The sequence below is a fragment of the Urocampus carinirostris genome, chromosome 2, assembly GCF_059441175.1.
Source record: "Urocampus carinirostris isolate Australia breed hairy pipefish chromosome 2, RoL_Ucar_1.0, whole genome shotgun sequence".
Lineage (NCBI taxonomy): Eukaryota > Metazoa > Chordata > Actinopteri > Syngnathiformes > Syngnathidae > Urocampus > Urocampus carinirostris.
In genome coordinates, this window is record NC_142350.1 from 25208979 (window position 1) to 25222215 (window position 13237).

At 39.5% G+C, this 13237-nt stretch overlaps 1 protein-coding gene across 1 annotated transcript in view; it reads right to left on the bottom strand.

Moving 5' to 3' along the window:
* The window catches only part of vps50 (VPS50 EARP/GARPII complex subunit), a 148568-nt gene extending 137355 nt beyond the window's left edge, over positions 1–11213 (bottom strand). The window contains exons 1-2 of the mRNA XM_088325993.1: positions 11050–11213; positions 7539–7607 (exon numbers count right to left, since the gene is read on the bottom strand). Coding sequence (XP_088182119.1) covers positions 7539–7607; positions 11050–11082 — 102 coding nt within the window. The 5' untranslated portion in view covers positions 11083–11213. The remainder of the gene's footprint in view (positions 1–7538; positions 7608–11049) is intronic.
* Positions 11214–13237: the final 2024 nt, after the last annotated feature.

Here is a 13237-nt window from a genome sequence, read left to right on the forward strand (position 1 = left end):
CTTTACACAAGTCATCTATACAACTGGTGGTCCAGGGCTTAGACAACTACAGTATGTCAAAAAAAGGGGAGTACAGCCCTCCCATTTCTGCAGAGATTCCATTATAGTGGAACAACACTGAAGAACCATGGCTTTGACACAATAAAAGGTAGTCTGTGTAAAGCTTTTATTGCTGTGTCAATTTATTTTAACCTTCGAAAAAAACAAAATATAGCCGTCAATAACTAAACCCTTTTGCAACAAAAGTGAGTACACCCTAAAGTGAAAGTTCCTGAGGTGTACGGTCTGAGTACTTCCAGGCTGACCCCCCACATCTTCAATCCCTGCAGCAATGCTAACAACACTCCTGCACCTATCTTTTTTAGATGGCATTTGGAAGTGACGCTGACCTACTCCCTATTCATACCTGAGACTTAGTAAGAGTAACAAGTCACAAGGTATTTTGGAAGAAAAATGACAAGCAGTGCTTTTTTGGACACATAGGGGCGTAGCGTCCTTGGGTTATACCCACAGGGATTTAGTTATCTATATTTTGAGTTTTTTGAGGGGAAAAATATTTTTTTCTTAGCTATACAAGCTTTACACACTTATTTTCATTGTGTTTAATCAAAGTTTCTTCAGTGTTGTTCAATTAAGGAAATCTCTGCAGAAATGGGGAAAGTGTACTCAATTTGTGACATATTGTATGCTGATCTTGAATCTGTTAAGACTGTGTACAGCACAACAAAATTGCATCTTCCATGGACTTTTTTTCGGTGAAGAACCCGGTGAGTGTTTTTAGTTAATATTGTTTTCCACAAATTTTTGTCGTTCTTCTTATTCTGACTTTTGTTCTGTAAATTTGATCTTGGCTTTGTGGAAAACAATGGACGTTTACATGTAAGCACTTGTGCAATGGTCACATTTTTTTCTGTTCCAAACTGATTCCGGACCCTCATCAGAAAAGGGCAAAGTTACGTGACCCTCAGAGGAAAAAGTTTAGAGACCCCTTTGGTAAAGAGAAGAAGCTCTGTCTCCTCTGTCCCTCACAATATGCTAAACCTCTTCCAAATGAATCAGCGGGAAGCTCTTTTCGATGCTAACATGTGCACTAACTGTTTGATCAAATCCTACTTTGAGACCATAAGACCAGGAAATAGATAAAAAATACCCTTCACCTGTCTTTTTTTAGGGCAGGAAATGACTAAGCTATTTGCATTCAAATGGCAGCACTCGGAACAGACGCAATGAAAGAATGAAAGGGAATATCAAAGTCCTGAACGTTGACAATCGAGAGCAAGATCAAAATGGAAAGGTGTTGTTCTTACAAAGGACTCCCTGAACAATGGGAGAATCATCCTCTAAGATAGATATGAAGGTTAGGTTAACAAAAAAATTTCAATTTTCATGATAAATACAGTTTTTTCTTTACAAAACTTTTACTGAAGAACAATCTCATGCACAGATGTTGTACCTTGCACGTGAATAGACTCCCGAATGAGAATTTCATCAGACATAATAATTCAAACGTCCAAAATTAATAAAGTAAAGAACAAACTTTATTTCGACTAAAGTGCAGGCAGCATCTCTATTAGATTAGCAGCTGTTATGTGGAGCAACGGGGACCCCTACTGATGGAAGACGGTAATCTCTGTACGGCCCATTTACAATTTTACACGAGAAAATGCCTATTCTTCTGAGGTTTTGCATTGTTGTAAGGGAGAAAAAATACATCAGAAACTGTCAAATATATATTGTGATTCAATCAATGTCATCATTTCTAAATGGACTATTGATGTAAGATATAATTATTTGTTTAAACGATCGATGGAAGCGTCCAGTTATTTTTGTGGACGGGTTTCTTTTATTCGTTTGGCTTCAAACTGGCATCTCCTTTTTTCTTTTCAGGTTAATCTTTCTTTTTGTGATGCGATGTTTGTTGCAATAAGATGAAAAAGAAAATATAGACAAGAAAATCAAAATACAATAATTTGTTCTCTAAACCAGGGGTCTGAAACGCAGTTTATTTGGGGCCCCTGGAGCAAGGATCTGGTTACGGTCTGGGAAATTCAGATTTTTTAAAAGAAAAACTTATGAAACTATTTCACAGTTCTCAATTATTCTTTTAGCTTTTTTAAACAAACAAAATTTTAAAATAATGTGAAAATCAAATCAATCATTCAGTAATGGAGGAATCCATCAATTCTATTAGCGTCACTTACATTAAAGGGACAGTATTTTATTTGACCGCTAGATGTCGCTGTATTGATTAAAGCCACCAAAAACGTGTGCTACAAAGCACAAGGAAGATTACAAACCACAGGGACCCAAAGGGACCAAACTGCACCATTTTCCTCTTCATTTTGTTGCCCACCCTTGACAAAGTTTTTGGGGGCACCCGTAGCACAAAGATGGCAGACAATCCTATCAACTCCCCCTAGTTAAATGTGGAATGTGTGGTTCATGGTGTCATTATACAGTTCAAAGTTAAAATATTTGCTTTATTTAGTATGTGTTAACAATTGCCAACTGAGTTCAAAGAGACCTTATGCTTTATTTTCCGTCACGCCTATCTGCTTTTATAATATTTTTATCAGGCCTGTTCAAAAAATAACAGATTACTGTATTCAAGCGTGTCTAAGAAATGCACACACATTATGTGTTATTCTGCTGCCATCTTCTGGCTCAAAGTCATGATTGAAGGCTTAGTTTTAAAATGCAGCACCCCACTTTTAAGGTTAATGTTCTGCAAAATAAATGCAAATTTCTCCACTTACAAGTATTTTTAAAAATGCACATTTATATAATAGCTCAAGAATTATTTCTTAGTTCATAATTTTTTTTTATTTGGAATAAATAACTTTTACCACTACCACTTTTACCATAAGAGGCGCTAAATAAAACTGATTGTATCTTTAAACTTTGACCTTAAGGCAGTGGCCTCAAAACTATCATCCTGCGGGCGTCGATTGCCGCCCTACTTTAAATTAATGTTGTGTAAATTAATTAAATGTGAACTCAATATTCAAATAACTAAATGTATCATGGATGGGCGACACCAGGCTATACTTTCCCCAGACACAACCAAGGAAATGGTGCCCCCACCATCCGTGTGCTTATAGAATCAAAACAACCATTGAATACTTAAACATATCATGGACCTTTGGTGCGACAATATAATGTAGCATTCATTTCATTAACTAGAATTGTAATGTTTTTTATTTTTTTATTTTAATTTCTTCCAGAAGATTAGTGTATATGATCCGAGATCATTTTTCAAAAGATCGTTGTGTATTTTTGTGATCTTGCTATACACATTTCTTATACATCATTAAGATTATGTTTTTAACATGTTTATCTGTATACTCATTTTTATCTTTTTTATTTGTATTTGCACTGAAAGAAGACACCCTCCAATTTTGTTGTATCACTGTATACTATGAATAAAGTCCACCCATTCATCCATTCATTCATTCGTTCGTTTGTCAGTAAAAATTCATCATAGAACTTTAGCCATCCCTGTGTATTTTCAACTCCTAGCTGATTCAAGTAGTCAGGAAATGAACAGAGGTGAAAGGCAGATGTAGCAGTGTGATACTAGACCCAATCCTCATTTTTCCTTTTACTGAAATGTTTCATTTCCTTATGTGGCCGTGTTTCATTCATTTACTTACTTTAACGGTCAAACTTTCGATTATTTTTCCTAAGCACATCAGGTTGAAGCAGCGAATAGGACGCCAATTGCGTCACTCGGGTTTTAGCCTCGCTTGCTAACTTCCACAGCAGAGTTTAAGAAATCGAATAAGGTCACGAAACGCTGCAGCAAAGGGCTGTTCAATAATTAGGTAAATCCAGAAATAACTGCATACGTTACTTGTTAGTTGAAATAATTTCTGCCAAGTTGAATTATCAATTAGGAAGCCAAATTGCAGCCATGACTCGATAGGCAGTCACAAAAAGAGGAAAAATGACATTTGGGGTTTTCCATAGCAATCAACAAATCAAGAAATAAGTTAAAAAGTGTGTATCATTTTTGGCTCGATATTGGTATCGGTACACGACAACCACAGTTTACCGAGTACAAAGTTGTGGAGTAAAGAGGAGGTCATAAAGGGACAGAATATAACAAGACACAGAATAAAACGCAATGCTACAAGAAGAACATTATGTGGAAATGAAACATAAAACAAAAATAGAGTAGATACTTTGTTCTGATTTATACATTTCAGTTAATGTTATTATATTTTCGCTGACTTATGTTAATAAAATTGTGACTTATAATGAGAACTTTTATGCATCATGATCGCACTTTTTGGTTACCTCGAATATAAGATTATAAAATTACTTTTAGAACCATGTGACCTTAGTCATTTTTCTAAGTCTTCGTCCCTATTACATGCCCAGAGAGTTCGGACACGCCATTGCTGTCATTGTTTACATACCACCGCGCGCTGATGCGGAAGTAGCGTGTGACGTCATCCACTCAGCGGTGGCAAAACTTCAAACCCAACACCCGGAGGCTGCAATGTTAATCTCTGGGGACTTCAACCACGTGACTCTTGATAAGACACTGTCCTCTTTCGTCCAGTATGTGAACTGCAAGACCAGGGGAAATAGGACTATTGACCTTCTGTATGCGAATATAAAAAATGCATACAGCGCTAAACCACTGCCTGCCCTTGGAAAAGGAGACCACAACCTCATTCTGCTTAAACCACAGTACAAACCAAAAGTGAGGAGGCTACCAACAACCACACGCTCATTTAGAAAATGGTCCACCGAGGCAGAGCAGGCTCTGAGAGACTGCTTTGGATGTACGGACTGGGATGTCCTGCTAGGGTCCAGCAGTGGGGACATTGAGGAGATGGCAAACTGCACTACTGACTACATTAAGTTCTGCATGGACAATGTTGTTCCTATAAAGACTGTACGCTGCTATGCCAACAACAAGCCCTGGATCACGAGCGACATCAAGTGCCTTCTGAACCAAAAAAAGAGGGCCTTTAAAAATGGTGATCATCAGGAGCTAAAACGAGTACAGAAGGAGCTCAAAGTCCAGCTCCGGAAAGGGAAGGAGCAGTACAGGAGAAAGTTGGAGAAAAAGCTGCAGAACAACAACATGAAGGAGGTGTGGGAAGGGATGAAAACAATTACTGGCTGCAGCACCAAGCAGGGTGTGGCTGTGGATATAGATGTGGGGCGAGTCAACCAGTTGAACAACTTTTTCAACAGGTTTGACCACTCCGCCTCATCCTCACCCCTGAGTAATGCAGCTGTCCTTCCCCCTCCCCCTCTGGACACTAGCATGGAAGACATCCCCCCACTAAAAATAACTTCAGCCCAGTTGTGTGGAGAGCTGAGAAGGCTACGAACCAGCAAGGCAGCTGGTCCGGATGGAGTATACCCCCGACTGCTGAAAGCCTGTGCGTCTGAGCTAGGAGACCCTCTAAAGCGCATCTTCAACCTGAGCCTTGAACAGGGGAGGGCCCCTCAGCTGTGGAAAACATCCTGCATCATCCCAGTCCCAAAGAAATCAAGACCTGAGGAACTCAACGACTTCAGGCCGGTCGCCCTGACATCACATGTGATGAAGACCATGGAGCGGCTGCTGCTGCACCACCTGAGGCTACAGGTCCGTCACGCCATCGACCCACTGCAATTTGCTTACCAGGAGAAGGTGGGAGTGGAGGATGCTATAGTATACATGTTACACCGATCCCTCTCTCACCTGGATAGGGCGAAGGGGGCTGTGAGGATTACATTTTTGGACTTCTCCAGTGCCTTCAATACCATACAGCCTCTGCTACTGAGTAGGAAACTGACAGAGATGGGAGTTAGCTCACACCTTGTAGAATGGATTACTGACTACCTGACAGGCAGACCCCAGTATGTGAAACAGGGGGGCTGTACATCGGACACTGTGGTTAGCAGCACAGGATCTCCGCAGGGGACCGTTTTCTCTCCGTTCCTATTCACTCTATATACATCGGACTTTAAGTACAACTCTGAGTCCTGCCATGTGCAAAAGTTTGCCGACGACACTGCGATCGTGGGATGTATCAGAAACGGGCAGGAGGAGGAGTACAGGAAATTGATTCAGGACTTTGTCCGATGGAGCGACGCAAACCACCTGCACCTAAACACCACCAAGACCAGAGAGATGGTGGTGGACTTCAGGAGAACCAGAACTCACCCGGTTCCTGTAACCATCAAGGGAGAATGTGTAGAATTTGTCCAGACCTACAAATACCTGGGTGTGCAGCTGGACAACAAACTGGACTGGACTGCCAACACAGAAGCTCTATGTAGGAAAGGGCAAAGCCGACTTTACTTCCTCAGAAGGCTGGCCTCCTTCAACATCTGCAAAAAGCTCCTGAAAATATTCTATGAGACAGTAGTGGCAAGCGCCCTCTTCTATGCGGCAGCGTGTTGGGGAGGCAGCGTCAAGAAGAAGGATGCCTCTCGTCTCAATAAACTGGCTAGGAAAGCGAGCTCTGTTGTGGGCAAAGAGCTGGACAGCCTAACAACAGTAGCTGAGAGACGAGCACTGAAAAAGCTGAGGTCAATCATGGACAATCCATCGCATCCACTACACAGCATTATCTCCAGACAGAAGAGCAGTTTCAGCGACAGACTGCTGTCACAGTCTTGTACTACGGACAGACTGAAGAGATCTTTTCTTCCTCATGCCATGAGGCTCTTTAACTCCACCCGGCAGAGTAAAGGCCCACATTAAACCACACCACCTACATTGGATATTACCGAATCTTACTGCAATATGTATTCTGTGTAGCACTATTTAGTTACTCTATATAACACGCTACAGTGGGCATTTGCACGTCACACTGGGTATTTGTATATTGTATTCTTTTGGTTTTATTATTGTACTGTTCTCAGCTCAGGGATGCTGCTGGAAATATGAATTTCCCTTAGGGGATGAATAAAGTATCTATCTATCTATCTATCTATCTAATCCTGCCTTGAACTTCGTCATGCAGCTTAGCTCAGTGTTTTCATGTTTTTTTTCGCCAAATCCTATTTAGTCCTCAAGTTTTCCTTTATACCTTTACATGTTTGTACGGCTTTGGGTTGTTTTTAGCAAGGTATATAAATACATTGAACTTGTGGTCCAATTTTTCAGAAGTTAGATATGCATTTCATGCAAACACAGGTTGGACATAAGAAATATCGCCAAGAATTAAAGAAGTATAATTTTGTTTCTACTTTCTAGCATTCTCGGAGGTGGGGAAAAAAGTTCTCCTACAATTGGCCCCTTAAAAAAAAAAAGAGTTAAAATAAGTGAGACTACTACTGGAGCAGAACTTATTTCACACTCTTGCTTCTCTAGGAAATGAAAAAGATTCCTTAATTGAAACAAATGCGAGGCTTCGACCTTTGAATTCCGTTTAAAACCTTTTGCGAGTAAAATGCAACAAACCACATTAAAACGAAGGCACTGAAACATACACATTGAAAGTTTGCTTAGATTCGAAAACCACTATGCAGGAAGAAAGCGTTCCAGTTTGCGTGCACAAGTAAAGTAAGAAGAATATATGTACCTTGCTTGGTATCCTTAGGTTCTCCACGGGACTAAGGTCTGACATGCTCTCCTGAGGGCTTTTTAGAGCCTGTTAGAAAAAAAATATATTGTATTTAAAAAAAGAAAAAGCATAGCTTTTAAGAAGACGGATGATGGACTGGTCCGATGATTTCCCCTAAGAAACAGAATACACCATTCAATTTACATCGTGCTGTACTGCCTATGACATTGACAAAGGCATAAATCCCTAAAATAATGCTCTTCGATATATTACCTTTAAAATGACTAGAATGATTAAGTAAAATGCATTAAATTGGTGACTTTTTCTGGAGCAAAACCAATATATGCAGAGAATATAGTAACATTTCCTGTCTTAATGTCTTTCTGCACGATTTGTATTCAAGTTTATGTTGCTTAAAGCTCTGCAACACGGTGAGCATCGTTAACCTGTTAATCTGTGGTATTTGTTTTCCCATATTTTGTTTAAGAACTTTTGGTTTTGGAAAGAGATGGGCGCCACCAGGCTGTACTTATCCAAGGCACACCACAGTAATTGGTTCCCCGATGACCCTGGAGATGAATCATGACACACAAAAGTAGAATGAATCGTTGAATGTTTAGTTTGACAGCGGGCTTTGACTGGAAGTTGTATTGAAGCTCGTCTTTGTTGTTAGCTCAGGAGTTAGAGCGCTCGTCTTGGGATCAAGAGGTCGCAGGTTCGATTCCCGGCTCCTCCGTGTTATATGTCGAAGCATTGTAAAGCGCTTTGGGAGGTCTTCATTTACATAAAAAGCGGTATATAAATGCAGACCATTTACTTTTAGACCAGTTACAAGACTTCACAATCTTAAATTTATTTTTGTATTTAGAAGTCAGTTAATCATGTTTTCAGGGGTCGGCAACCCAAAATTTTAAAAAAAGCCATAACAAAATACAAAAAAACAAATACTCATGGAGCCACAAAAAATCAAACGTATTGTGTTTAAATTATATCAAAAAGGGGATTCATGCAATAAAGCAAGTCATTTAATATTTGTTGTTTATTCAGAATTTTTCGATTGCATTGGAAGATGTCAAGAATTGTTAGGATCCAGAAGGCTACCGTCCTCCAGACGGACAAAACAGAAGCGCCTGCACCTGTTCCGCATCTCCAAAAACTGATAAGGCAATTGGTATTAAAAGACTGTACCAACAGCAGAAGCTGTCAAATCGCTGTTTGCCCTTGATGTTCCTGATCTCCTGCCTCAGTATACCTGTCGATATTTTCTGGACATTTTGAACTTTGCCAACTGTGACAGTTTACCAGATTGTGTTGTTACTCATTTCCCTTCCCTCATGTGAGGAGCACCTTTAATTAACAACACAACGTAAAAAAGAATATTCATGTCGTGTCATGTTGGTCCTTCTATGGAAACCCATGACATAAAAATGTATCTATTATTCCTTCTTACACCTTTTATTATTTTAAAACCTTGCTGAAAAATCTCAGAAAAGCAGAAAAAGCAGAAAGAAAAACTCGAGACTTTGTGATTAAGGGTTATACAAATAAACATGACTTGACTGAACAACAGAATAGTTATATATTTAAACATGTGTTCATGGAGAGAGCTAGAGAGCTAGACAGACAGGCACTCTATTCATCCCCGTAGGGAAATTCAAACTTCCAGCAGTATCCTTGTGTTGAAAAATAAAATAAAATAAAAGATATAGAATACAAAAATACCCAATATAACGTGTTGATATAGAGCAGGGGTGGAGAACAAGTTTGACACAAAGAGCCGAAATTTTTAACTGTGAGAGTCAAAGAGCCACAATGCACACTTAACGGCATTAGGCGTAACCTACACAGATGATTGGCAGTCAGTTATGTGTCCGGAGCGGCATAAAAACAACAAATCTGCCAAATTAATTTCAAAATATTATTTATTATTTATTATTTGTTCGTTGTTACTCTGATGGATTCGCTAATTTTAAGAGGGGGGAAAAACTAAACATGAAACGAGGCAAAGAGCCAAAGTATATAGAAAATATGATGAGAAAAAGAGCCGCATTCTTTTTGGCCAAGAGCCGCATGCGGCTCTAGAGCCGCATGTTCGCCACCCCTGATATAGAGTATTAAAATAGTGGGGCGGCAGTAGCTCAGGAGGCTGAGCGCTCATCTACTCAAGGGATCCCAGTTTGAATCCCGGCTTGTCTGTGTTACATGTCGAAGTGTCCTTGGGTAAGACACTGAACCCCTAAAACCCACAATAAGCAGGTTAGCGTCTTACATGGCTGCAATACAAGGCCGCTATTGGGAAATGTGAAGCACACTGTAAAGCGCTTTGGGAAGTCATTGACTTGAAAAGCGCTATATAAAGGCAGATCATTTCATTTCATTGCTACGGAAAATACACACTAATAAAAATAGGGTAATATGCAAATGTTGGGGTGCGGTCTAATGTGGGCTTTTACTCCCCTGGGTGGAGTTAAAGAGCCGCATGGCATGAGGAAAAAATGATCTCCGTGGAACAAGACTGTGACAGCAGTCTGTCGCTAATGCTTACAAATTAATTTGTTGTACTTGCAGAGAAGATACAAGTTTAAAATCAAAATAAAAAAACAGAACTTTACCCCACAAAGGAAAATTAATGACAAGGTAATTACATGCCTACTAACTGATAATAGTATTGCAAGTGACTCATATAGCATAAAATACACAAAGGAAATCTGAATAGATTCATCTATAGTAGATTTTTAGTGAACAAAGTGTATTACCCCCTAGGAAACAATAAAAATACACACTGTCTTGTTAAATTACCTTTTCAAAATCAAGTGTTTTTTCAACCTGTGTCCCCCCCCCCTCTTTTTTCAATTTTTATACCGACAAATATACATAACATTCCAAAAACTAAACATGAAAAATTGTGCTAAAGTGCACGTCCACAGGCAAAGTGAGATTTATTATTTGATTTCATGTTAAATCAATACGATTTCGTAACAAATCCCTAAAATTAAGGAAAACGTTTTCTGTAAAATGCAAAGCACCAATAACAATGCTAATTACATCTTACTGTGTTTTAACAAGGGCAGTAAACATGGAATATCATTATAGGATGGGTTTTAATACACACTAATTAATTTCATCTGATTTGATACTGTTGTATGTATTGTTTTAGCATATCTTCATGCTTTTATTTGTGTTTGTTTTTAGGTATTGCTTCTCTTTCGTTATCTACAGTAAGGCACTTTTGTACATTGAAAGGTTTGTTGTAAAGCGCTGTAGAAATCAAGTATATTTTTATATTTATAAACGGTGCAATAGTGTCGTAAAGCGTAAATGGCAAATTAGCGGGTGCAACGCACCTAATACGCTTTAATATTAAGCAGAAGTGTGTTTAAAGTCAAAGAAATAAGATAAAGCGAGGAAACGTGGACTTGATTGCTTCCTCGATTGCCCACCTGTCAAATTAGCATCCAAGCTACATCATGCTAGCAAGTCTCCAAGCTGCAATAAACAGGCTCTTTTAAAGGAAAATGACCTAACTCACCGGCCGAGTCATGAGGGACTTGATTTTCTGCATCGTGGAGTTGAAATGTGACCAAACAGAGAAGGAATGATAAATAAACGTTAAACCGATGTTTTCATCTTCGCAATACGCTTACAGCAATACAGTGAGGGACGCCATCGATGGCCGTCACGTGACCCGCAAGGAAGAGCCGTGCCTAAAAGGTACCCAAGCATTCCGGGAAACGTAGTTTTTAATGAATTTTCACTCATACATTTTTTTAGGAAATAGCAGCTTAAAACGGCTAAGTCCTATATATTTTATTAATGTAAGTGTTGTTTCACAACTAATTGTAATTTAAACCATATTTTTTTTGTTGCTGACCGCATACAAATTCAATTTTTAAAACCTTTTATGGATTGGTAAGTTTTCTTTATTTGTCTCTTACATTTTAATGGATCTTCTTTGACCAAGTGTTAATGTGATCAATTCGAAAACAGTTTTCTCTCCCCTACACTAAATATTATCATATGACAGCATGGCAGTTTTATTACAATCATATTAACATGTTGCATCGTTTTGAAATTAAAATCTGTTTACGTCCTTAAAAATGTTGAAGTGTGTTTATGTGTTGAATAAACGTTTGCTATAATATAATTAGATGCACCAAACAAATCAAGCCTATCCTCCAGTGGAGTAAATGAGAACAACAATAATATTAGGTTTATGAAAACATAATCGCGTGAGTCATGCAGGACTTGATATGCAGTATAGTTGGGTTTTTAATCAAAAAAATACTGCAACTTAATGAAGATTGTTATTGTCCTCTGACATTATGACATGTAGCTCCTGGTTAATGAATCTAAAGGCTATTTTGGTATCGGAATCAGATTCAGCTCTCGAGTTTCATTAAAGTAAACACAAATTTTAAAAAAATGTCTTTGTAAAAATGAAATCACACATAAAAAAAATAAAGTGTTATCATGATTATAATGATTATTCTTCACAAATGTGAAAAATTAACACAAAGTGTATTCGTTGTTGGTTTGTCTGATAAGAGTGCATATACCACTGTGCATAACCCAAAATGTTAAAAGAGCCAAATTGAACCCCCCAAAAGAACATGTTTGGGGTTGCAGAAATATTAAAAGCTTTTATGGTGTAAAGCTTCAGCCTGTAGCCGACATGTGACAATACTGATGACGGTTCACTGTGGACGCTACTCTGGTGGTTTTAGATCCTAAATCACCGTGGAAATGGAACCTTCCCCTCAATTTTCAGCATCACATCGTACAATACAATTCGCATCACTTGCGGATTTTATATTTCCGTTGAAAAACAAACTTTGAGAGGATGTCGTAACTTCCTTTGCTTTTGCCACACATCCAGTTCATCACTGAATATGATGCTGTACACAGGGAAAACAACGACGACCAGCTAATGAAGCTCCTGTATCTGTGTCAGATCAGGAGGCTTGTCCTCCTACTAGTACCCATGGAAACCAGAACTGTGTTTCACGTGGGGGAGCAAGTCTCTCCCCGCAAAAACTTGCCTGGAGAGGGACGGGTGCCGCCAGGCTGTACCTGCCCAAGACACACCACAGGAAGTAGTGTCCCGATGACTATCGTGCTTAAGCGATCCGTAAACCATGAACTGTGATAAGCCTTATAAAGAAGGCAGCACATACTGGATGTATATATATATATATATATATATATATATATATAAAGGCAGCACGGCGGCGCAGTGGTTAGCGCTTGTGCGGCACAGTTCATGTCATGGGAACCTGTCGTGGGTTCAAATCCAGCTCCAGACTTTCTGTGCGGAGTTTGTATGTTCTCCCCGTGCTTGCGTGGGTTTCCTCCGGGCACTCCGGTTTCCTCCCACATTCCAAAAACATGCATTTCAGGTGAATTGGCCGGTCCAGATTGTCCCTAGGTGTGAATGAGCGAATGAGTTGTCTGTCCCCGTGTGCCCTGCGATTGGCTGGCAACCAGTTCAGGGTGTCCCCTGCCCACTGCCCGAAGATGGCTGGGATGGGCTCCAGCCCCCCCGCGACCCTAATGAGGATAAGCGGTACGGCTAATGAGATGAGATGAGATATATATATATATATATATATATATCTCATCTCATCTCATCTCATCTCATCTGCTGCACCGCTTATCCTCAGTAGGGTCGCGGGGGTGCTGGAGCCCATCCCAGCAGTCATCGGGCAGTGGGCAGGGGA